This window comes from Aulonocara sp. 'chitande type north' Nkhata Bay, linkage group LG15 (assembly GCF_057382095.1).
Source record: "Aulonocara sp. 'chitande type north' Nkhata Bay isolate Kocher_YH1m ecotype deep benthic linkage group LG15, A_spYH_male_GT1.1, whole genome shotgun sequence".
Lineage (NCBI taxonomy): Eukaryota > Metazoa > Chordata > Actinopteri > Cichliformes > Cichlidae > Aulonocara > Aulonocara sp. 'chitande type north' Nkhata Bay.
This window is the reverse complement of record NC_141358.1, coordinates 12,551-38,105: the sequence shown is the minus strand read 5'-3', so window position 1 is coordinate 38,105 and position 25,555 is coordinate 12,551. Positions and strand designations below refer to the sequence as shown.

The following is a 25,555-nucleotide window of genomic DNA, read 5'->3' as shown; positions in this document are numbered from 1 at the left end:
ATAAAAATAAGAATAATGTGGCATTCACATGTCATGTATATGAATATGGCATGTTTTCTTTGATAAAATAAAACATTATATAAAAAAAAAAAAAAAAAAAATTTTCAGGTCACAGAAGCAGAAAAGGACTTCCGGAGCATTTTACATTCACAGGAAGAAGAGGGTAACTGTTTGAAAGATGGCGGCGCCCACGCAGAAGAATAACAAACCGGGGAAACCTGGAGGGAAAGAGGCTCAGCCTCTCATTATCGCCAAAACACCGGCGGAGGAACAGCGTCTGAAACTGGAGAAGTTGATGCGAAACCCAGATAAGCTCGCTCCGATCCCGGACCGACCCAAAGAATGGAACCCGCGAGCCCCGCCGGAGTTCGTCCGGGACGTGATGGGCTCCAGCGCGGGTGCAGGCAGCGGAGAGTTCCACGTTTATCGCCACCTCCGCCGCAGAGAGTACCAGAGACAGGACTTTCTGGACAAGATATCAGAGAAGCAAACTAAGGACGAGGAGTACCTGGAAAAACTGGAGCGGAACAAAGAGGCCGCCGAAGAGAGGACAGCGAAGCGGCGGAAGAAGCGAGAGAAGATGAAGCAGAAGAAGCTCCTGGCGAAGAAAGCTAAACGTGAAACTAAAAGCAAGAAGGAGGGAGACGACGAGAGCTCCGAGAGCGAGGAGGAGGACGAAAGCAAGGATGAAGATGAGGAAGACGAAAGAGAAGCTGAGGATGACGCAGAAGCGCCCAGCTTCATCATGGGGAAGAAATGAACCCGTGAAACGTGGAAACTCCTCGCAGTTGGACACACCAGCGACACTTCAAGCCTTTGAAAATAGAGGAGATGATTTGGATCCTGTGGTGAGCCTGCAAACAGGAAGGTGGACCTGACCTGCTGCAAGGATTAAAAACATTGTCGCTCATCAGCAGAGACACTTGGACTGCCTCGTTTAGCAGGCAGGAGAATCCACCGAGGGACCGATGTTTGAAAGAGGAATTGTTCAGTGTAGTTATTCATTATGGCTTCCAGGATCACACCTGGAAGCCTTTGTCGTTGTTATATTTCAGTATGATTCAGGCTTATCTGCAGGGAAATCCAGCTTTGGTTTTAAGTTAGGAATGTTAACAGTATTTGGAAATAATCTATTTCAATGTGCTAAATGTTTTGAAATAAAACTGAATAATAAAAACACCCGGGTGTTGTGCAAGTTGCTCACAATGAAACCCAACAGCCAAGATGATACTTAGACATGTGATTGATGCTTCGATGTTCTCCTGTGCAGCCTTGTGAAGCTGCCCCTGGCCCAGCCTGTTGCCTGTGGGTACAACAAGCTGCAGAAAGCAACTCAAAGAATGAAAAGGCGTGGCTCCTGGAGGCTCGGGAGTGTCACGTGCGATGTTCTTTGAACAAACCCCTGCCTTCCACGGTGGTGACGACCTCCCCCGGTAGCCGTCACCTTTCTTGAGGCAGGTAGAGTAAAATCTGGCAGCCAGATATTGTCTGAAACAGGGGAAGCTCTTCCTGTCAGACACTGTTCAGCTGTCACACTGAAGCCTTTGGGAGGCTTTGCTGTTTAGTTTCAACTATTAAAAACACTCAGAACGTTTGTTTGCTTCAGTGTAATAGTTTGCCTGTGCCTACTTGTTAGTTTGCTCCTTTAATACAAATAAGAATATAGCTGGAAGCAGTATCACATGTTCCCCGTTGGATTAAAAAAAATGCACATTTCTCCTAATCATATTAAATTCAAATGATTTCCTTTAAATGTGATACCTGAACATGTTTTAAAACAACATTTGCTCTCTTCCTTCTTTGGTTTAAACTTTTTCTTTTATTTAACAAAATGGGCCAACGGGACTTAAATAAAATGTGTTTTTGGTCTTTTTATGGTCTGAAAGTCATTAAAAAATGTTTACCTAGATTCACAAAATATAAAAAGTGTTTCATTGAAAGAGCTGTTAATGTGCACGTGCTTTATGATTTTAAGTATCTCTTCAAAAATTCATCCTGTCAGCAAGAACAGAAAAAGGATGTTTGATGTACACGTGGCTTTCTGTTAGCTGTAGTGAAACACATTTAGGTCTTAGGAGTGTATCTTTAATATATTACTGGATATTTTTATTTATGATTTATTTTAATACCCGATGAAGATCAGTTACAATTTTTGACATTTGTTTTTTTCCCTGCACAGCTGTTGTTCATTCAGGTGAGTTTTCAAACTAGCTGCTTATTATTTAACAAAAGATTCAACTTGAGAAAATGTATTTATTAGCTTTCAGCCCTCCTGCATGTGTATATGTTTGCTGAGTTGCACAGCTAAAGAAGACTCGCAACCTTTGATTTGACCTTCACAAAAGTAAAGGAGTATTAAAATGAATTATTTTCATGTATAATTAACACGAGAGCTCTCTGTGCATATTATCACACTGTATTTGCATCATATAGTTTTTTGAATAGCGATGCATTGAGGAGGACATTTCCACAAGCCTGACTGTAGATACGGATTGGTGGAAGAAAAAGTAGAAAGGATGAGGTAAGAAAAGACAAATCATAAAGAATGAAACAAGTATTGGCGAGGAAATGAATCACTAATATCCAGCGTACCATTTTAATGCACTTTATGTGTTTGACCTTACAGCTCATTATCTCCCTATAAAACACTTGTGAACACATAAGTGGAAGAACCTTTGGGAACAAATGAAAACTTCTAATCAGACAAGCTAACGTGTGTTTTCAGCAGCCGTACAGCAGGTTGATCCTCCTGATGTCCCAGTAGGACATGCCCTGCCTCTGGCCAATCTGGACGTTGGGGTTGGGGATGGGGGAGATGGTTTCCCTGCCATTGATGGAGAAGGCTGTTCTTTCATAGTGCATTATGGAGGAGTAGTCGTAGGGAGTGTTGAGGTTGTTGGTGTCCTGCTTGTCGAAGTTGTAGGCCATCTGTGAGTCGATGTTCTCCCAGTTGATCCTGACGTAGTAGTCGCGGTCGCTCCTGGTCTGCTCGTGCTGGAAGCCCAGAGCGTGGTTGACCTCGTGCTGGACGACGCCAAAGTAGACGCAGCCCTGCCTGTTGAGAGACAGAACCTGCTTCCCTCCCTGTCTGCCCAGAGGAGAGAAGCATCCGTTCTGGCTCTCGATGCTGATGTAGTCGTTCTGGTTCTTACGGTCGACAAAGCGGACACAGGTCTGGCTGTGGAAGGACTGCAAGGCATTTCTGATCAGCTGCCTTTCCCCGCTGCTGTACTCACTGCTGATGGTGAAGGGAACCGTCACCAGGCCGTTGTTGTCTTTCTGCCACAGGCAGCTCTGGTAACTCTGGCATTTAATGGCATTTCTGCTTTTTGGAAGCAGGATGTCTCCTTCCAGCAGGATCTCGTTGCTGCCATTGTTTGCGGTCAGAATCCTGGTGGTGATATCGACGGTGTGGTCTTCCTCCACCTGGCCCTCTCCTCCTCCTCTTTCCTCCATGAGAGGATGAGCCTGAGAGAGGCCGAGCAGGAGCAGCAGGCTGACAGAGGGACTCATCTTCAGAGTGGGTCTGGTAGCTGTGGAGCTTCTTTGCAGAGCTGCTGTGGAGAGACTCCTCGGAGCTTCGTGTCTGACACAGTTGAGTCGCAGGTCTTTATACTCTCCTCTACAGGTGTGTCTGCAGGAGTGTTATGGGCTGAGGTCAGTAGTAATAAGGGGGCATTAGTCCAAGATGGCAGCCAACCAAACCGGTTTGACAACCGGTTTGATGGTTTCATGCGTGTGCCCGTTCAGGTGTGCTCGGGGCATGCTAGTTCATGTGTGGAAACACACAGGGCGTCAGAGGGGTTATATGAGTTTATGTGTTTTTAACTGGGTTTTAATTTAATCAAACCATAGGGTTTTTTAATCTATTTTTATCACTTAGGTGTGTCTCAACATTCAGTTATGCAGACATATGTCTTCTTAAAAGCAATTCTTTGTTTTGCAGGCGGAGTGGAAGCTGTTTTGGTTCCAGTGTTGGGAAGGTTACTTTTAAAATGTATTCCATTACAGAATACAGATTACATGCCCCAAAATGTATTCTGTAACGTATTCCGTTACGTTACTCAATGACAGTAACGTATTCTGAATACTTTGGATTACTTAATATATTATCATGCTGTTTACAACAACATGAATGTACTATTGCTGTGTGATTTATTACTATTACTGAAGGTCCGCGGCTCTGAACCGTAGTTAAGGGACCTCTGACTAATACGTCGGGTTCGTGTCGGGCTCGTAGCCGAAAAATAGCTTTACTTTGTTGTCTGGGTCAACTTTGCTAGCAGAGACAGAGAGAGGCGTTGAAAGACTGCTCCAACGGAACTTATTGTTTCGGAGGAAAACACGAACACGGTGTACAGTCGAGTCTAAATAGCTTATTTACAGCTGGGCTCGTCAGGCTCTCTGTTTGGCTGCAGTGGTTATTATTATATTTACATGCTTCCAGCTCCCGTTTCTGCTCGATGACAACTCGTACCTTTCCTGACAGGGACTAGAAAGAGAGAGCAGATTTCTCCTGTTTTGGCTTCCTGTTAAATCCAGAATTGAATTCAAAATCCTGCTCCTCACATACAAGGTCTTAAATAATCAGGCCCCATCTTATCTTAATGACCTTGTAGTACCATATCACCCTATTAGAGCACTTCGCTCTCGCTCTGCAGGCCTACTTGTTGTTCCTAGAGTATTTAAAAGTAGAATGGGAGGCAGAGCCTTCAGTTTTCAGGCCCCTCTTCTGTGGAACCAGCTTCCAGTTTGGATTCAGGAGACAGACACTATCTCTACTTTCAAGATTAGGCTTCAAAACTTTCCTTTTTGCTAAAGCATATAGTTAGGGCTGGACCAGGTGACCCTGAGTCCTCCCTTAGTTATGCTGCAATAGACGTAGGCTGCCGGGGATTCCCATGATGCACTGAGTTTTTCCTTTCCAGTCACCTTTCTCGCTCACTCAGTGTTAACAGACCTCTCTGCATTGAATCATATCTGTTATTAACCTCTATCTCTCTTCCACAGCATGTCTTTATCCTGTCTTCCTTCTCTCACCCCAACCAATCACAGCAGATGGCCCCGCCCCTCCCTGAGCCTGGTTCTGCCGGAGGTTTCTTCCTGTTAAAAGGGAGTTTTTCCTTCCCACTGTTGCCAAAGTGCTGCTCATAGGGGGTCATATGATTGTTGGGTTTTTCTCTGTATCTATGAAGCGCCTTGAGGCGACTTATGTTGTGATTTGGCGCTATATAAATAAAATTGAATTGAATTGAATTGAATTGAAAAGACGGAGCGGGTCTGGGCGACTGGTTTTAGAAGTATCACTGCAGCGTTTATCTTCTAAAGAGCTGAATGTTATTTGTGACCATTTACTGTGTTAAAAACTAGCTGGCTTTGTCTCACTCTTAGTTCAACATTCCGAAATCCCGATTTTTTCTTTCTTTCTTTCTTTCTGTTCTGTTTGGCTCTTTTGCATCAGAATTGTTGTCTAAAGGCAAAGGAAGATGCCCAACGGATTTACTTTACCACATTGACCATCCCAGCCTTGCCGTAATGGTCCATTTGATTCACCTTTTATTGTTCATTTTATTTTCATTTGCTGAATACGGGACAGACTTGACTGGGGGAAAGAAGGGGAGAAAGAAAGAGGGAAAGAGAAACAGCTGAGAAGAGGGATGGGGGAGAAGGGCAAAAGACAAAAACCAACAGAACGGGCAGAGAAAAAAAATGCATATATCAATCACCTGGGTCACCTGCTGAGAAAGAAAAAAGAAAGCAAGCAGAAGAGAACAAGAGTAATAGAATAAACAACATCACAATGATATATGGGAATATGACAGTAAATACTAAATGTTAAACATTATTGTGCAGCACATAAGATCAACAGAACACAGTGTGCTTTGAGGTAGGAGCCAAAAAGGGTGTAGTTTGTGGGTGTGATCACCCGTGTGTACACCTGTGAGCATGGACGCGCTTGTTTTTAAAAGGTTCCTTCATGTAATGATCTGCTAGAGGGTGTGGGGGGGCCACAGCCCCGTCCTCCAGGGCATGAAGCAGGTATGGAGGAGATCAAAACTCCAGACATCCAGAGGCCCCCAGAACACAAGAGACCAAGGAAGACCAACAGAGGGGCAGCCGCGCCACTGTCCCAGAAAGAGCTGAGGAGAGTCCCAGATGAGGGCTCACTCAGCAGCCACGGAGCAGAAGCCAGGGGGAGTTGCAGTGACGCGCCCGTGAGCTCCGCCGGCAGCCAGCCGTGCCTGAGTGACCGAGCCCCAGGCCGAGAGGCCGGGGGCACCCCACCTCCGAAGTGGCCCGAGCGAGCCCCAGGCTCCAGGCCCCGATAAGCGGCCGCCAAGGAGTGAGCCAGTGTGTACCTGGACGCCCACCCCCAGACACAAAGAACCACCAACGCACCGATGTCTGAGGGAGTCCGCCACCGGCAGGGGAAGTGGTGGTGGGCGGAGATAGGCCTCCAAACCTTGGAGGGCCTGAGATGTCCCCAGAGAGGTGGCGCCTGATACCCAACCTGACATATAGACACAGACATACAGGCACACACAGATACAAACATCCATTCCCACCCTCATGCTCTCATATGCACTTACTCCACACTCAACCAACGTGGAGACAGACATAAAGATCACACGATCACACTCCCCAAGCGTACTCTACAAACCGGGTCCAGGTACCCTTGCCCCTGGAGGGGGGAACTGCACCCAGACCCAGGTGGTGTTACCCTTTTCCCTGCGGTGGGGGGAGGCAGGCCGCCCCGACTCCGCAGCAGCAGGGAGGCCCCACACTCCAGACCGCAGTCGGACGGCCAACTCCTCCTCCTAGCCCCCCCGCTCCAGCAGGTCGCAGAGAACGGGGGTGAGAGAAGACTCCAAACCTCCCTCCACCCGCTCATTGTAGTGTTGATGTATGTGTGTTCTAAGGTGCAATTAAAACCCAGGAGGGCATGGAGCTACAGTGGGGCAAAAAAGTATTTAGTCAGCCACCGATTGTGCAAGTTCCCCCGCTTAAAATGATGACAGAGGTCAGTAATTTGCACCAGAGGTACACTTCAACTGTGAGAGACAGAATGTGAAAAAAAAATCCATGAATTCACATGGTAGGATTTGTAAATAATTTATTCCTAAATTAGGGTGGAAAATAAGTATTTGGTCACCTCAAACAAGGAAAATCTCTGGCTCTCACAGACCTGTAACGTCTTCTGTAAGAAGCTTTTCTGTCCCCCACTCGTTACCTGTATGAATGGCACCTGTTTAAACTCATCATCTGTATAAAAGACACCTGTCCACAGCCTCAAACAGTCAGACTCCAAACTCCGCCATGGCCAAGACCAAAGAGCTTTCGAAGGACACCAGGAAAAGTATTGTAGACCTGCACCAGACTGGGAAGAGTGAATCTACAATAGGCAAGCAGCTTGGTGTGAAAAAATCAACTGTGGGAGCAATCATCAGAAAATGGAAGACATACAAGACCACTGATAATCTCCCTCGATCTGGGGCTCCACGCAAGATCTCATCCCGTGGGGTCAAAATGATCATGAGAACGGTGAGCAAAGATCCCAGAACCACACGGGGGGACCTGGTGAATGACCTGCAGAGAGCTGGGACCAAAGTAACAAAGGTCACCATCAGTAACACACTACAACGGCAGGGAATCAAATCCCGCAGTGCCAGACGTGTTCTGCTGCTGAAGCCAGTGCATGTCCAGGCCCGTCTGAAGTTTGCCAGAGAGCACATGGATGATACAGCAGAGGATTGGGAGAATGTCATGTGGTCAGATGAAACCAAAGTAGAACTTTTTGGTATAAACTCAACTCGTCGTGTTTGGAGGAAGAAGAATACTGAGTTGCATCCCAAGAACACCATACCTACTGTGAAGCATGGGGGTGGAAACATCATGCTATGGGGCTGTTTTTCTGCCAAGGGGACAGGACGACTGATCCGTGTTAAGGACAGAATGAATGGGGCCATGTATCGTGAGATTTTGAGCCAAAACCTCCTTCCATCAGTGAGAACTTTGAAGATGAAACGAGGCTGGGTCTTCCAACATGACAATGATCCAAAACACACCGCCCGGGCAACAAAGGAGTGGCTCCGTAAGAAGCATTTGAAAGTCCTGGAGTGGCCTAGCCAGTCTCCAGACCTCAACCCCATAGAAAATCTGTGGCGGGAGTTGAAAGTCCGTGTTGCTCGGCGACAGCCCCAAAACATCACTGCTCTCGAGAAGATCTGCATGGAGGAATGGGCCAAAATACCAGCTACTGTGTGTGCAAACCTGGTAAAGACCTATAGTAAACGTTTGACCTCTGTTATTGCCAACAAAGGTTATGTTACAAAGTATTGAGTTGTATTTTTGTTATTGACCAAATACTTATTTTCCACCCTGATTTACCAATAAATTCTTTACAAATCCTACCATGTGGATTCATGGATTTTTTTTTTTTCACATTCTGTCTCTCACAGTTGAAGTGTACCTCTGGTGCAAATTACTGACCTCTGTCATCATTTTAGGTGGGGGAACTTGCACAATCGGTGGCTGACTAAATACTTTTTTGCCCCACTGTATGTGTAATGAGAGTGTGAGTAATGTGAATGTCTAAGTTGTGGGATAAAATTGAGGCAGAGGCAGCCAGAAGGGGACAGAGGGGGGGGGGGGGGGGGGGGGGGTAGCCTCCTCTGCCACCCTGGTGACATACCCCTACTCCAAGGCCCTGCATGTGTGGGTGGTTGTGGTGGAGCAGGAAGAGGGGGGCAGCTGGAGATGGGGAGGGAAGGAAGGGAGGGGCAAGTGACCCCTCCCTGGGGCCAGCTCCCCCGCTGACCCCAGTAGGCACCCCCATACTCCGCGACCCGCCAGGGAAAGGGGGCCCAGGCCCATCCGGACCAGGGCCCAGTGCAGCAGCGCCGCCCGGCCCCACAGAGCCCGGGACAGTCCACCCGACCCCACCGCAGAGAAAACTGCACCCACCCCACCATCCACTCATCTTCCAGACTACATGAGACAATAGACGCCCAGGCTGAGATCCAGATTTTTAAATAAAACGATCGCATCAACCCTGGAAAGAAACCCCAGTAGATGCATAAAAACTAGTTAAATTAAAACTAGTGGTTTGATGAAATGAAACGCTTGTGAACATGCTGACATTACCCATTCAGAAGAAACTCCCATTTGTGGCGTTTTTAAAATAAAATGCTGGCATCACTGCAAGCTGAGATATTGTCAGAATCACAAAATTAGTGTGACTAAAACACCAACACTTTTGACTAGATGTAAATGAAAAGCAGCCCCTCTTTGTTAAGGTGCACTGTGAACCAAAACAGCTTCCACTCCGCCTGCAAAACAAAGAATTGCTTTTAAGAAGACATATGTCTGCATAACTGAATGTTGAGACACACCTAAGTGATAAAAATAGTTTAATTAAAAAACCCTATGGTTTGATTAAATTAAAACCCAGTTAAAAACACATAAACTCATATAACCCCTCTGACGCCCTGTGTGTTTCCACACATGAACGCGCACACGCACGAAACCGGTTTGGTTGGCCGCCATCTTGGACTAATGCCCCCTTATTACTACTGACCTCAGCCCATAACCCTCCTGCAGACACACCTGTAGAGGAGAGTATAAAGACCTGCGACTCAACTGTGTCAGACATGCTGTGTGATGTCAGGTCTGTGGACGGATCAACACAGTTACTTTACTGGGTGGGACGTGTTTAACCACAAAGCTTAAACAAACCAAAACTAAACTATTTCTATGATTAAAAAGTGGAATCAGTGGAGGGCACAAAGAACACGTCATGTTGTACCCACGAGGAAACAGCTACAATATTTAGATGAAATGCAAATAACAACATTCACAATATTTACATCATCTTCACTGTGAAAGACAACACCAGGGTGTCCCAGAAAACGGATCAATTTTTTGATTATAAAGAATTAAACGCTTGTTGAACAAAGTTATTATAGTTTTGTATTTCTGTGATAAATATTTTTTAGCTTAATTTTTAATTGTTTCTGTCTTAGTTTTGGATTTTTGGAAATGAATGTTTCCTGTGAGACTCGACCTGTTTCTGGAATGTAGTAATTTTGCAAGATAAAAGACATTGCTGCAGGAAATATTAGAGGTAAATTCCAGTGCTATCAAACGTGACAAACACTTTGTCAAATCTCTCTAAAAAGATTTGTAATTTTCTGTTTTTCTTTCTTTGACTGATTAATACATCACAGGAACCTTGGCTTCCTCTGCTCGTACCTTTACCCTGAGCCAGGTGAGCTATGAAGAAATATGTGTGTTTACTTTAATGAATCATTCACCCATGAGATCTTCTGAACGACATCCTTATACGTGAAAACAGAAACCACAGCGAGTTCTTACATGCAAACAGACCCCTGGACATGGAGTGACCACCACTACATACAGGATTTCATAAACCACAGACTTGCAGTCGGGTTCACGCTGTGCTTGTGGGAGTGGTGGGAGAACGCGTCAGAGGGAGGTTTCAGCGTGTTGGGGCAAGATACACCGCCTCTCTTTTGCCTTTACTTCAACATGAGTGTTTAAGGAAACCGTGGAGTGCCTCTGATTGCTGACATTTTGACTTATTCTCACTTTTATCTTCATAATGGATCATGTGCCAAGAGTCTAAACGAGAATGCAGGACAGCTGGGATTCACAGACAAACTCAGCGAGCGAGCTCAATGATAAATACACATCTCAAGGTACAGTCTCATCCTGGTGGGTTTTACTTAAATAACTGTGTATACAGGCCACCTTTGAAAAGAATACAAAAAGGACCATCATTGCTCTCCTGCTTCCTTGACTGCATTCTTAGGGAATTTTCCAGGTAGGTATTCTTGGCTTCGTGTCATTCGATTGCCCAATCATTTAGTGTTTTAGTATCAAATTTTTAATTATTATAAAAATGTTCCTTCTCCAGCACTGTTCAGTTGGGTTTCATGTAAACTGTCTATCTATAAAATAGAGTATGGACATTTAATTACTAAATACCTCAATATTCTGCATTCTTCTTAGATTAACACTGACACAACTTTAAAAACCAGCTGCGTCATATCCTACCAATCTCTATCCCGCTCTGATGTGCCGTGACATAGACACAGGTCACTTGTTGTTCTGCAGTTAAAAGCACCAGGGCATTGGACGTGGATCTTTTGCGTCCTTGTGCTTGCAGGGTGGGGCCTCGTGGATCAGAATAATTCTGGTGCCTCCTGTGGATACTGATTGGGATCATGTTTGGGAGGCTAGGTCAGTGCCTGGGGCTATTATTCTTTCTTCTGTGGCCAGTGGGGCACAGTGTCTCGCTCCTGCCAGAGTGCTGTGGGTGTGCACAGGTTACTTAGTCCACTGCAATGTTTAGGGTGGCTAGTGAGCGCTAAAAGCTAATCGATTTACTAATATTTGTCACAATAACAACCATACGAATAAAACACCAACGATTTCCCATTACACTGCGTTCCATTAACGTTATGCTGATCACTGCTGATGCCATTTTCATGTTTTATTTAAATATTGGTGTACCAAGGCCCTGTTTTCTCTTCCTCAGATGAACGAAAAGCAGTGCAGAAGAGAACCTTCACCAGGTGGATGAATGTGTTTCTGCAGAGAGTAAGGCACAAATCAGTTCATCAGATCACTCTGAAAAAAATGTGCTTATCAATGAGGGTCATGCTTTTCCCCCCCAGCGGGACCCTCCTATTGAAGTGCACGACCTGTTCACAGACATTCAGGATGGCAAAATACTCATGGGCCTGCTGGAGGAGCTGTCTGGGTGCAGACTAGTAAGAATCATGCTGTTCAAGAAAGATTTAGCCAAAGCCTGTTTAAATTTGGCCACTGCAAGCGTAGCAGGAGTCCTGGAAGCAGAGACTCACCAGGAGACGCTGGAGCACAGTTCCTGTGAAAAAGAGTTTGCTGTCATGGCCAGAGACAGGAAATGTTTTAATTACTGCTGATGTCATTTCCTTTGTTTGTTTAATTAGTCTCAAGCCTAACGCTTAGTCGAAGCCAAGCCAGCAGTGTCTCCCAGTTTACTGTCTTCATGCTGAGCTGTTGGTTGTAACGTCATTGTTCAGGGTTGCTATATAAATGGGACCAGTCTTCTTAACAGCAATAAAATCAACCAGCTCATTTCCCTGAACAGTGATGATGTTTTTTCTCGTCTAACTTTGTTAGCTTTATAGGTTTAGGTCTTCCTCTCATCGCATCTTCAGACTGAACAACATTTCCAAGGCCTTGGTCTTTCTGGATGACAGACATGTGAGTGTTTCCTTGTAGATTCAGTGACATTGCTCTGACATGTATGAATGACATGATTTCAAATCAGGAATAACAAGATTGTGATCGATGTTTCCTTGTTATCTGCCAGGTAAAGCTGCTTGGCATTGATGCTTCTGGAATTGCTGATGGTAAACCATCTGTTGTTCTTCACCTTGTTTGGAGCATCATCTTGCACTTTCAGGTTGGATTTATCATCTATGAGTCAAATGTCTTAATGTATTATCTTACTTCTTGCCCAGCCATTTATCACCGACTCACACCTCTGTGTTACTCCTACACAGGTAAAGGAGGTGATGGGAGGCCTCCAGAAGCATTTGTCTTCCAGCCTTTCCGCCTTGTCAATGAGCAGTTATCCATCCTCTAATGACCTCTCACCCCAGCCAAGTGACCCTGGCACATACTCTTGCAGCACTCTGCCAAGTAAAGGCAGGAAGGCTGGCAGGGAAGCAAAGTATCATGGGAAAGCAATCAAGGTGCTCCTGCAATGGGTCCAAAGATGCACATCAAAGTGAGCATAAAAAGATCAAAACACTTACAAAGTCATGTAATTAACACTGAGCCCAAACATATTCCCACTCAAACAATGAAACAAAATGTCAGCAGGTTACTTTATCCTCTGAGCTCTAATAGGTGGTAAACGTATCCTAACCCTACATCAGCCCAAAATTAGCTTTCTTGTTAGAAATCAGAATAGTTTTAGATTGAGCTGGAATGATGGCTCACACTTGTCATTTAATTAAATGGCATTTTAAACTTTTTGCAGGTACGGGGTGGACGTGAAGGACTTTGGGAAGAGCTGGAGGAGCGGCTTGGCATTTCTTGCTTTGGTTAAGTCCATAAACCCAGTCATGGTTGACCTGAGGGAAAGCTTTCATCGAGATCCAGTGGAAAACATCCGGCAGGCTTTCATGATAGCCCATCACAGCTTGGATGTACCGCCACTGCTGGAGCCTGAAGGTAAAAGATTTCTCATATTAGGTGAAAAAATCACCACGTTGATTATGTGCCCAGAGTGATGAGAGATTTCCTTTCAGTTTACAGCAAACTGTAAACATGAGAACAAGTCTTCTATAAATGCATATATGAAATTCAAGCCCAGGGGGCTGACAAGACAAATGGAAATGATTGAATGTTTCTCTGAGGTGAGCGTATAGTGGACGGAGAAAAGGCACAAGCTGGTGCGCAAAAATCAACAGGATACAGGAAGCTGTCAGACAGCACAGGACAGCCCCCACAGCTCCCACAGCCCCCACAGCTCCCACTGTCACGCCCCCATTCTTGCAGCAAGAAGATGACGTACACAGTGTTACGCTTATGAATGAAGGGCCCTGCTTATACAACAGCATGGCCCTGAGTCAGGACTGTTATTGAACCAGTTTACTTACAGAACCAACCACGGACCTATTTATTTATTTGAAGAGTTCAGAAAAACGTCCTGACTCAGGAACATGAAAAATGTATAAAATGAGAGTCATGTGGACTCACATTGTCTCTAGAGAAAGCCACAAATATCACATTTTAAACCTCTTGCAATATTTAGTTAACATAAATTTCAAATAAACCCAGACCTGACTCAACCAACCATCCCCTAAACCAGGAACCTTCACCTCCACAGGGCCACACGATATGCAAGTTATTATTTTGAGGGCCCACGTGGTACATATACAGCATGTTTCCAAGCAGTAAAGGGTATATGTGGTTCAGTCCCTGGCTGCCACTGTCTGCATGCCAAGCATCCTTGGGCAACATACTCACCGCTGGCTGCTCTCTGATGCATCCATCACAGTGTGAATGTTAGTGAGCACTTAAAAGCATAGAAGGCAGTGCTTGTGTGATTGTGTGAATGTGGCTACAGGAGAGTAGAAACGCACCAATCAGCCCATTTATATGTTCTTACAAGCCCCTAGCTTTGTTTTACACACACACGCGCGCACGCACACACGCACGCACGCACACACGCACGCACGCACACACGCACGCACGCACACACGCGCGCACGCACACACGCACGCACGCACACACGCGCGCACGCACACACGCACGCACACACACACGCTTATGTTTTTAAGTGTTTTATGATTTTTTTAATCGTTCCCTGCAGATGTGACGTGCACTTCACCAGACGAGCAGTCCATCATCACCTACGTCTCCATGTTCCCAAAGTGTCACTCAGGCATAGATGAGGTTAGTGCAGCACAAGTTCACCTTCACTACAGTCTCACTACAGCGAGGTAGATATAAAAAAAGAAATAAATAAATGCATTTATATCACTCAGTTATTCTTGAAACTGCCACCGGCCGCCCGTCATCTTAGCTCAGAGACTCAGAACAGGTGAAGCAGAGCGTCGCTGTTTCATAAGATAAGATAAGATAAGATAAGATAACCTTTATTAGTCCCACACGTGGGAAATTTGTTTTGTCACAGCAGGAAGTGGACAGTGCAAAAGTTATGAGGCAAAAATTAGAATACAATAAGAATAAATACAGTACACAACTGTACAGAATAGAATAAAATAAAATACTATATACAGTAGAATAAAATAAAATAAATATACAATAAGATAAAAATAGAATACAAATACAAATACTATATACAACTGAGTAAAAATACAACGATGACAGAAGGATTATTGCACTTAGTATTATTGCATATGTATGGATGTGTGTGCTTGATCAGTTAAAGTCTTTATTATGGAGTCTAACGTAGCAAAGTCCTACTGTGCTCCTGAAAGTCTGAATCTAAAGGTGTCTTTGTTTAGAAAATGTAGTTTAGTATTAGTTTTTTTAAAAAAATAAGTGACATCATTGTACAAATGAGTAAAATAGTTTTTGAGGGGATTTTTACGTAAAAACATTGATTTTCAGAACAATTACAGACTTCTGTGTAACGTCTGTTGTTACAGTAACAGATGGATAAACATATCTGTTCATAAATGACGTACTGAGAAGGATTAACGAGATATAAATGACAAAATAAGCACTTACTAATACCTTCATAGTGTGACATTATTACATGCTAGCAGTATTTCTTTGGTTCTGCTATCACTGACATGCTTATATTACAGGCTCCCACACCAGATATTGACGTTCCCGAGATTCCCAGTTTTGGATCACTTGAGTCAGTCAGCTTTGAAGAGACTGACGCTGATGTTCCAGAAGTCCAGGTGTTGCTGAAAGGCTTGGAGAAGAGCAGCGAGCAGCTTCTGTGGAAGCGTTGGTCTCGGAGATCTTCAGGAAGTCCCCGCTCTCCGTCCTTTCACACAAATGGAACAGCTACCTCCGACCAGCCTGCTGGGACTGCTTCAGACTCACATTACAAAAAAAGGAAAGGCAGTGCACGAAGCACTTTACAGCCACCCAGTCCTCTGGATGCTGGCATAGTCAGCCAGGAGGTCCAGCTGTGGTTGGACAGTGGACTGGATCAAGGCTACGACAAGCGACGAGCACAAAGCTGCTATTCTTTAAGCTCCGAGGAAGGAATCTACAGCTTACCATCGCTGGATTCAGATGAGGAGGATGCATATAGCTACATCCTAGAGCTGAATAAAGATGTGTTTCAACCATATAATCAGCTGAAAAGACAAGTACCAAAGGTCAAAGAGGAAACAGCAGAGGAAATGAAAGAAGAATCCAAATATCAGGAAGGCTCCTTTTTACAAAAGGCTGATTTTGAGCTTGAATCAGCCCAGTCAGCGGTGCACAGGAAGTTTGATTTTGACAAAAATGAAAGAAATCTCAGCAAAATGACACACGGTGGAGCAGCGCTTGACTTTAAGCCAGAGGGTGAAAGTAGAAGCACAGAGGAGCATGAAGAGCAGCGGGCTAATAGAGGACAGAGCAATGATGATGGTGATTATTGTGAGGAAGAAAGGGGGAAAAAGATGGAAAATGCAAAAATGTTCAAGAATGGGGTCGACAAAACAGAGGACAATGCAGCGGAAGCAACTGTTGAAGTGGCCCGTTGGCAGGAAGACACCGAGGACGGAAGAGATGCAGAGCTTTCCAAAAAACGTGGACAGGTGGGAGGGCAGGATGTAGGGAATGAAAGCCAAGATGCTGCTGTGATGAAAGAAGATGGGAAGAGCCAGAAAAGCACAAATTCAGAAAGTTTTAAGGGTGAAGTAAATGGAAAAATAATAACTGATGAGGCTGCCTGTGAAGTCAGAAGTGACACAGAAGAAGAAAGTGGCAGGAAGTGTAAAGAAGAAAAAGTGAGAGACACTGATGAAGTTAAATCAGCAGCTGGAGAGGAGATGACGACAACAACGACAGAGCACGATGGGGAGGAGAGTCCCAGAACACGCCCACTCGGAGGTGTCTGGCCTCCTGCCTGCAGGTCAACCCCTCGGTCACCCAGGTAACCATTTATCAGCAGAAACATAATTCACCACATTTGCCAAGACTTCCAGTTTACTGTGACTCAGTAATAACACTGGTAACAGAGACAAGTTCGTTAAATGTCTGGAACAACGCGACTTCCACACAGATGATGAGCATCGTTTCCTTTTACAGCTGCTGTTCACTTGCTGTGTCTCTTGTATTGCAGCATAAAGCGAGTAAATACTGTCGCATTACTGTCAAAGGGTCTTTGTGCAAACAGCAGCCTGGTTTGGAAAGCGCTCAGTCACAGTGTGATCATGGCCCAGAGGAGTATTTCTATAGAGGCTGTTTTTCAGTTCAATAGTGCCACCTACTGATGAAGGGGGGGGGCTCCCTCTTCATGTCTAAAGCACTTACCTGGCTAAACAGTATCGTCACACTGAGAAGTTTGAGTTATTAGTGTTTTTATATATGAAATATGAAACATGCTTCACTTTCGAGCGTGTTTTAGGATTTCTATTAAGTCACAGGGCTGCTTAAAGTTAACTTAAAGTCTGATGAGCCAGTCCCAGGATGCTATTTATTGTAATCTAGCCGTAGAAAACAAGGTAAAGAGTTAACATGGATATGATATCGTTAAAGCTTCTGTTTGGATAAACACTATAAAAAGATATCTGCATTTGAATGTAGTTTTTGCTACTCCCGATTTCGATGTGCTTGCTTCAGTGTGTGCAGAACCTTCACCTCACACTCCTTCGTTTGTCTCCAGCAGTGACGAAGGATCCCTTCTTCAGCCTTCAGCAGCCTCTTGTGGAGTGACCCTGTCAGAGCTGGAAATGCTCTTGGTCTGGTGGGTCCTGCTGTACTGCTGCCTCATCCTCAGTCAGATGAACCTCTGAGTCACTGCAGCACAAGCTTCTTATTCCGACATGCTCATGAGCCCAGTTGCCACTAATGAGGCAAACAGGGACACATAAGGCTGGACCGACTCTTCATCTGTGACACAGTTTCCTAAAGACGCCATTTAAGCAGATCCACAGAATAATCTGATAAGACTCAGGGCCGTAGTTTCAGATAAAGCTAAATCCTGTAATCCCCGTTGTTACACAGGCTTTCAGCTGCTCGGTCTTGCACCGCACTTATTATCAGAAATGGTTTGGGGGCTTTTTTTTTTTTTTTTTGCTGAACACATGTCCAAAAATTGATTTTCCTAGTAAAAAGACTCCTTTTTGAAATTCACTTGACAAAATCAACCACACGGTGGCACTGCAGCATCGCAGCGACCTTCTTATTTGTCTATACAGCATTCTGTTGCCTGCTGAAGATCCCATGTGACCTGCTGTTTAATTAGAAGCTGTATTGACAAGTGAAGATTAAGCTGATAATACTTAATGAGCACTTTGGCATTTCACAGACTCTCACTGTGTCACTTATGGCTTAGACTGTGGACCGCTTTATTGTCTTCATCTCGGATGCTGCCTGAGTTCAAGCTTATTTTTACCACAGGCTTTCTCCGGGATAATTTTTGTGACCATCTGATACAAACAATAAACCAGCTGCTTGATGTGTGTGTATGTGATCCACTCATCAACATAGAATAGATGTTGTCATTTTAAGCAGTTTGGACTATTAGGTAATGCTTGTTGGAATACCACAGTGACAACAGAGCGACACAGAAGTATGCATTAGTTACGTAAGTCATCAAAATCCACGTTGAAGAGAAAGTGTAAACTTAAACCTTAAACACTTAAACACTTAAACACTTAAAGTTGGGGGTCGAGTGAGTATTCTCTGTCCTCTCTGCCCCCAAATACTCAAACATTCACTGCTGGTCAAATTCTAAGAATTTAAAAACACACTGCCGTTGTTTGCTTAGAGCATTACCCCTGAGTCGAAAGCTCAGCCCTGGAGATCGATATACTTTCAACACCACCACCCCCACACCGAGCCACGAGAACAACACTCCCCCAAAGCAAGGGGTTTGTTGGTCTTATGTATGGTCAAGCCAGGATAGCGAGAGAAGCAGCAACGATGCCTGCTGTGTGTAGTTTTATATAAATAACAGTGCTAGTGTTGCTAACGTGTCCCTCGGCGTATAGATCAGCTGTACCGAGGCCTGAAACTCTTGAGCGAAGGGAGAGAGAGGCCGATCAGCTGCAGCAGCTCGGTACATCAGCCCTAAACACGGCCTCGACCTTTGAACCGTATCGTGACCCTGCCAGCAGAACTGCTACTGAGCCTGACGTCCAGCAGCAGCATCAGCACAGCATCTTGTTCTCACCCTCGGGCCTGGGTCAGCTCTGGCTCAGCTTGCCCAGCTTCTGGGTCTGATAGCCAGAGCTGGCCCCGGAGGCCCCAGGGATGGTGGCCGACTAGACAGAACACAGCCTGCAGGCCACCATATCTGCTCTCACAGATTTGCAATACAGCCTCATCTCCAGGAGGGAGGGAGTGGAGGTGGGCTTCAGAAGGCGACTGGGGCTGGAGCCAGGACAGATGCTGGGATTGGTGGTGCCACAGCAGGAGTGGCAAATTGGAGCTCAGGCAGATGATGGCGCAAAAAAAAGAACTGGGGGTCAGTTAAGATTGCGGAGCAGCCTACATGTTGATGGACGAGCTACACTACACCATAAAAATTTATTTTCCAGGTCTCATGAATCTGAGTCCTCTGTCTGCACCGTCAGCTCTGAGACTTGGAGGAAAGACCTGCAGCCCTCTGACAAACTTATACTTAACAATCATGTGTATTTCAACGGTAGCTTATAAGTATTTACGCTCCAAAGATTATATTTGCTTGTTTTTATCCATGAATATGTGGTTAGAGTATAAACCAAGTGTTTCTTTATAGGAATGAAGCTTTGTTATTATGTGTTGATCATGTCAATAACAAACACATCAGGTATTCAACCATTTGAAAAGCCCCACACAGACCTTCAGGCTGAATGCTGCAACCACCTCACTGCTCCTGGTTTCCCAAAGCAGACCTGCGGCCCTTGGAGGACCGCCTCTCTGACAGCTGTAAGAGCTTCTGGATCAAGAACGTGAAGCCTGGGCCAGCTGGGAATGCAGCTGGTTAAACAAGAATAAAATTCAAACCACAGCACGTCAATCTACCAGCGATACATCGGGCTGTGATTGAGTCATTTTGCATCCCCGTTGGAACATCTCCCAACAGTGCTGAAATATTTTACTTAAAGGGGATGCAGCATGGTGTATTTAAGTGATGACGTGAATACAGAATCTAAAATATGCAAGTAGTATTTTAGGCACAGATTTATGATATCCTACTGCAGCACATCAAGATGTTTGACTGCATCTGTGTCATTTTGCATCCTTTCTTCATACAGAGATTCAAAGTATTCAAAGTTAACACAGCGTAGGAGGACTGTTTGTTACCCAAAGATACTTTTACTTCATGGCTCCATCTTTCTGAATATGAAAACATGTTTATTTTGTTTTATGCAAGTTTATGTTTCCAGTTTAGTTTTGTGTATAAAACATAAACATAAATCCATCTATTGGATATTGGGGATTTTCTTATTTTATTTTATTTTATTCTTATTAATAATTAATAAAAACACCCAGCACGCCCCTGCGGGCGGTTTATCCTTCAAGCTCGGGTCCTCTACCAGAGGCCTGGGAGCTTGAGGGTCCTGCGCAGTATCTTAGCTGTTCCCAGGACTGCGCTCTTCTGGACAGAGATCTCCGATGTTGTTCCCGGGATCTGCTGGAGCCACTCGCCTAGCTTGGGAGTCACCGCACCTAGTGCTCCGATTACCACGGGGACCACCGTTACCTTCACCCTCCACATCCTCTCGAGCTCTTCTCTGAGCCCTTGGTATTTCTCCAGCTTCTCGTGTTCCTTCTTCCTGATATTGCTGTCATTTGAACCGCTACATCGATCACTACGGCCGTCTGCTTCTGTTTGTCTACCACCACTATGTCCGGTTGGTTAGCCACCACCATTTTGTCCGTCTGTATCTGGAAGTCCCACAGGATCTTAGCTCGGTCATTCTCCACCACCCTTGGGGGCGTGTCCCATTTTGACCTCGGGACTTCCAGGTTATACTCGGCACAGATGTTCCTGTACACTATGCCGGCCACTTGGTTATGGCGTTCCATGTATGCCTTGCCTGCTATCATCTTGCACCCTGCTGTTATGTGCTGGATTGTCTCTGGGGCATCTTTACACAGCCTGCACCTGGGGTCTTGTATTGTATTGTATCTTTATTTGTTTCAGACATATAAAACAAAAAACAATATATACACACTACATATATTTTCATTTACAGATACGAATATATATGTAGATATACACACACACACGTATGTGTTCAGATAAACAAAAAATATATAATGAAATAAAACAAAATCGTCTGACATAATGTAACAATGTTTGGTCTGAAAAGGAGTAGGAAGAAGTATGAACATACTTATTAATTCCTACCCCTGCTCAACATCTTATTGATCCCACATAATTCACCTAATTCCCATCATCACATACTCCACACGATACACGAGGAGAACCTATATAAACTTGGCTACCGTGATTGATATAATTTGGATATAATTTGATATTTTTATACATACAATGGGTGATCATCTTTATCGGTATCATATTCTTCCAAAATCAGTTTTCGAAGTATTTTCATGAACTTACTAATTCCTGAGCATTGCTGTAGATCTATAGTAAAACTATTCCACAGTTTTACCCCATAAATAGTGACACAAAAGGTTTTAACCTTTGACCGTGCTTTAAGAATCCTTAGATTCAATTTCCCCCTCAATTCATAGTCTCCTTCTCTGTCATAGAACATCCTCTGTATATTTCCTGGTAACATATTGTATCTGGCCTTGTACATAATTTTTGCAGTTTTATATTTTATAAGATCCATAAACTTCAGTATTTTTAATTTCAAAAACATGATGTTAGTATGGTCTCTAAATCCTGCTTTATTAATCATCCTGATTGCTTTTTTTTGAATTTTACATATTGGTTGAAGTGCAGTTTTATATGTGTTTCCCCAAATTTCCACACAGTATTCCAAATATGGCAATATAAGTGAACAATAAAGTACCCGGAGTGATTTGGAAGGCAAAAAATATTTAACTTTACTTAGTACGGAGATGCTTCTTGACAGTTTGGCTTGTATATGCTTTATGTGAGGTTTCCAGCAGATTTTGTTATCTATTATCACACCCAGAAATTTTGTATCCGAAACTTGCTCTATTTCAACATTGTTTACTAATAATTTTGCTCCTGCATCTTTTTTACAATTTCCGAATAACATAAATGTAGTTTTTTCCAAATTTAATGATAGCTTATTTCTATCAAACCATGTTTTCAGTTTAATCATTTCTTTTGTGACGATTTCCAAAAGCTGCTGTAAGTTCTCTCCAGCACAAAAAATATTTGTATCATCTGCAAATAGAATAAACTGTAGTATATCTGATGTTCAGCATATATCATTGATATAGAGGATAAACAGCTTTGGTCCCAATACTGACCCCTGCGGAACTCCACAAACAATGTCCACACACTCTGATTGATATTCCCCAATTTTCACAAATTGCTGCCTGTCTCTCAAATAACTCTTTACCCATTCTAACACCACTCCTCTAATGCCGTAGTACTCCAGTTTATCAAGTAATATGTCATGATTAATTGTGTCAAAAGCTTTTTTTAGGTCAATGAATACACTAACTATACATTGTCTTTTATCTATATTGTTGGTGATATTTTCGATCAGTTCCATTAATGCCAATGATGTTGATCTATTTGATCTGAAACCATACTGACTATCCATTATTATTTTGTGTTTATCTATAAATTTCTCAAGTCTATTACTAAAGACTTTTTCCAGTATTTTTGAAAATTGAGAAAGTAGAGAGACAGGCCTATAATTTGTGAATTGGTGTCTGTCACCATTTTTAAACAGTGGTGTTACTTTAGCTGTTTTCATTTGTTTTGGGAATGTACCAGTTTGTAAGGACAAATTGCAAATGTGTGTTAAGGGTTTGGAAATGCCCTCTATCACTCTCTTAACGATTTCCATATCAATGTCGTCAGAGTCTGTAGAGTTTTTTGTTTGTGATTTCCCAACAATATCAATGATTTCCTTTTCTTCCACCACCGTTAAGAACATTGAATGAGGATTGCGATCAATGAGTCTGGTTTCTTTCTCTACAGAATCTGTCATATCAGGAATTGTTTCAGCCAAGTCTGGCCCAACACTTACAAAGAATTTATTGAACTCATTTACCACATCTCTCATATTAGTAATATTTCTATCATTATTTGCGAAATACGAAGGATAGTCTGCCTGCCCCGAGCCCTTTTTGATGATGGTATTTAATGTTTTCCAGATCCCTTTAATATTATTTTTATTCATAATCAGTAATTTTTCATAGTATTCCTTTTTACATGACCTTAAAATACTCGTTAATTTATTTTTATATTTCTTGTATTTATTTTCAGCTTCTGTGCTTCTGTTCATTATAAATTCTCTGTATAAGGTATTTTTCTTCTTACATGCATTTTGCAATCCTTTTGTAATCCATGGGCACTCTGCATATTTTTGTTTTTTACTATATTTCTTTACTGGGCAATGACTATTATATAACAGTTTAAATTTTCCTAAAAAAATCTCATAAGCTTTATCAATATTTTTTTCCTTATACAGCATCTCCCATTCTTGCTTGAGTAAATCACTTTTGAATGCGTTTATTGACTCTTCTGTTCTCACTCGTTTGTATTTTATTGTGTTTTGCTGTTTAACCTTCCTGTAATTGCTGTTATACACTATAAAAACAGGTAGATGATCACTGATGTCATTAATTAGGAGACCACTTATGGTTCTATTTTCTATTTCATTAGTAAATATATTGTCTATTAGGGTTGCCGACTGTGCTGTAATCCTGCTGGGCTTAGTGATCACTGGAAAAAGTCCCAAGCTATACATTGTATTAATAAATTCCTCTGTCGCTCTCTGCTTGTTTGGATTTAGTAGATCTATGTTAAAATCCCCACAAATGAACATGACTTTTTGATTTGTCCTAATGAATGTTTTATCTACCCACTCCTTAAAAATTTCAATATTAGAACCTGGTGTTCTATATATACAGCTTACAATGACATTTTTCTCTTTTCCCATACTAATTTCTATTGTTACACACTCTAATATATTATCTACCGCCATCGTCATTTTTTCTACCATCTTGTATTTTAAATTTTTATCCACAAACAAGGCCACACCACCGCCATTCTTATTCTTTCTATTTGTAAGATTTAATTCATATCCATCTATTACAAAGTCCTCTCCTTTCTGTTTATTAATCCATTTTTCAGATACTGCAATCACACTGAATGGATGTGTAAATTTGCTTAAATATTCCCTTATTTAAGACTCGGGACTTCCAGGTTATACTCGGCACAGATGTTCCTGTACACTATGCCGGCCACTTGGTTATGGCGTTCCATGTATGCCTTGCCTGCTAGCATCTTGCACCCTGCTGTTATGTGCTGGATTGTCTCTGGGGCATCTTTACACAGCCTGCACCTGGGGTCTTGCCTGGTGTGATAGACCCCAGCCTCTATGGATCTTGTGCTCAGAGCTTGCTCTTGTGCTGCCATGATTAGTGCCTCTGTGCTGTCTTTCAGTCCAGCTTTGTCCAGCCACTGGTAGGATTTCTGGATATCAGCCACCTCCTCTATCTGCCGGTGGTACATACTGTGCAGGGGCCTGTCCTTCCATGATGGTTCCTCGTCTCCCTCCTCTTTCTTGGGTTTCTGCTGCCTGAGGTATTCACTGAGCACTCGGTCAGTTGGGGCCATCTTCCCAATGTATTCTTGGATGTTCGTTGTCTCATCCTGGACTGTGGTGCTGACACTCACCAGTCCCCGGCCCCCTTCCTTCCGCTTAGCGTACAGCCTCAGGGTGCTGGACTTGGGGTGAAACCCTCCATGCATGGTAAGGAGCTTTCTTGTCTTTATGTCAGTGGCTTCTATCTCCTCCTTTGGCCAGCCTATTACCCCAGCAGGGTACCTGATCACGGGCAGGGCGTACGTGTTGATGGCCCGGATCTTGTTCTTACCATTCAGCTGACTCCTCAGGACTTGCCTGACCCTCTGCAGGTACTTGGTGGTTGCAGCTTTTCTAGCGGCCTCTTCATGGTTCCCATTCGCCTGCTGGATCCCCAGGTACTTGTAACTGTCCTCTATGTCTGCAATGTTGCCTTCTGGTAGTTCAATCCCCTCAGTTCTGACTACCTTCCCTCTCTTTGTTACCATCCGACTACACTTCTCCAGTCCGAACGACATCCCGATGTCATCGCTGTATAGCCTGGTAGTGTGGATCAGTGAATCGATGTCTCGTTCACTCTTGGCATACAGCTTGATGTCATCCATGTACAGGAGGTGGCTGACAACTGCTCCGTTCCGTAGTCGGTATCCGTAGCCAGTCTTGTTAATGATCTCACTGAGGGGGTTCAGGCCTATGCAGAACAGCAGTGGGGACAAAGCATCTCCTTGGTAGATCCCGCACTTGATGGTGACTTGTGCTATGGGCTTGGAGTTGGCCTCTAGTGTTGTGCGCCACATCCCCATTGAGTTCCTGATGAAGGCTCTTAGGGTCCCATTGATCTATACAATTCTAGGCATTCCAGTATCCAGCTGTGGGGCATTGAGTCATAGGCCTTCTTGTAATCAATCCAGGCAGTGCACAGGTTGGTCAGTCTGGTCCTGCAGTCTCGGCTGACTGTTCTGTCTACCAGTAGCTGGTGTTTTGCGCCTCTGGTATTCTTGCCAATCCCTTTCTGTGCCCCACTCATGTATTGACCCATGTGCCTGTTCATCTTAGCCGATATGATGCCTGACAGGAGCTTCCATGTAGTACTGAGGCAGGTTATTGGTCGGTAGTTGGATGGGACCGGTCCCTTCTTG

At 43.8% G+C, this 25,555-nt stretch overlaps 2 protein-coding genes, 1 non-coding gene and 1 pseudogene across 5 annotated transcripts; 3 read left to right on the top strand and 1 right to left on the bottom strand.

Moving 5' to 3' along the window:
* The first annotated feature begins 130 nt into the window (after window positions 1-130).
* LOC147312168 (PRKR-interacting protein 1 homolog pseudogene) lies at window positions 131-1,873 on the top strand (annotated as a pseudogene).
* On the top strand, window positions 1,264-1,538 carry LOC147312169 (small Cajal body-specific RNA 13). The gene has a single exon (XR_015125246.1).
* On the bottom strand, window positions 1,602-6,118 carry LOC147312167 (high choriolytic enzyme 1-like). Its single transcript, XM_086264479.1, has one exon. The coding sequence runs from the start codon at window positions 3,511-3,513 to the stop codon at window positions 2,722-2,724; it is 792 nt and encodes a 263-aa protein (XP_086120605.1). The 5' UTR covers window positions 3,514-6,118; the 3' UTR covers window positions 1,602-2,721.
* A 4,178-nt stretch (window positions 6,119-10,296) lies between these two features.
* Window positions 10,297-18,178, top strand: LOC147312166 (uncharacterized). Of its 3 annotated transcripts, none has more exons than XM_086264476.1 (10): window positions 10,297-10,718; window positions 11,561-11,622; window positions 11,700-11,795; window positions 12,190-12,273; window positions 12,383-12,475; window positions 12,576-12,802; window positions 13,058-13,251; window positions 14,396-14,478; window positions 15,360-16,651; window positions 17,387-18,178. In XM_086264476.1, exons 1-10 carry the CDS (start codon window positions 10,652-10,654, stop codon window positions 17,511-17,513), a joined length of 2,325 nt encoding a protein of 774 aa, XP_086120602.1. In that variant the 5' UTR covers window positions 10,297-10,651; the 3' UTR covers window positions 17,514-18,178. The 3 variants fall into 3 exon arrangements, with proteins under 3 accessions (XP_086120602.1, XP_086120604.1, XP_086120601.1); XM_086264475.1 differs by having other exon boundaries at window positions 10,299-10,718; window positions 17,384-18,178; XM_086264478.1 differs by lacking the exon at window positions 11,700-11,795 and having other exon boundaries at window positions 10,298-10,718; window positions 17,384-18,178.
* The last annotated feature ends 7,377 nt before the right edge of the window (window positions 18,179-25,555 follow it).

Coding starts and splice junctions, on each gene's coding strand:
- LOC147312167 (XM_086264479.1), bottom strand. CDS start 3,513: ATGAGTCCCTCTGTCAGCCTGCTGCTCCTGCTCGGCCTCTCTCAGGCT.
- LOC147312166 (XM_086264475.1), top strand. CDS start 10,652: ATGCAGGACAGCTGGGATTCACAGACAAACTCAGCGAGCGAGCTCAAT. Junction 11,796..12,189: donor AGCTGTCTGGGTGCAGACTA/GTAAGAATCATG, acceptor TAACTTTGTTAG/CTTTATAGGTTTAGGTCTTC. Junction 12,803..13,057: donor GTCCAAAGATGCACATCAAA/GTGAGCATAAAA, acceptor AACTTTTTGCAG/GTACGGGGTGGACGTGAAGG.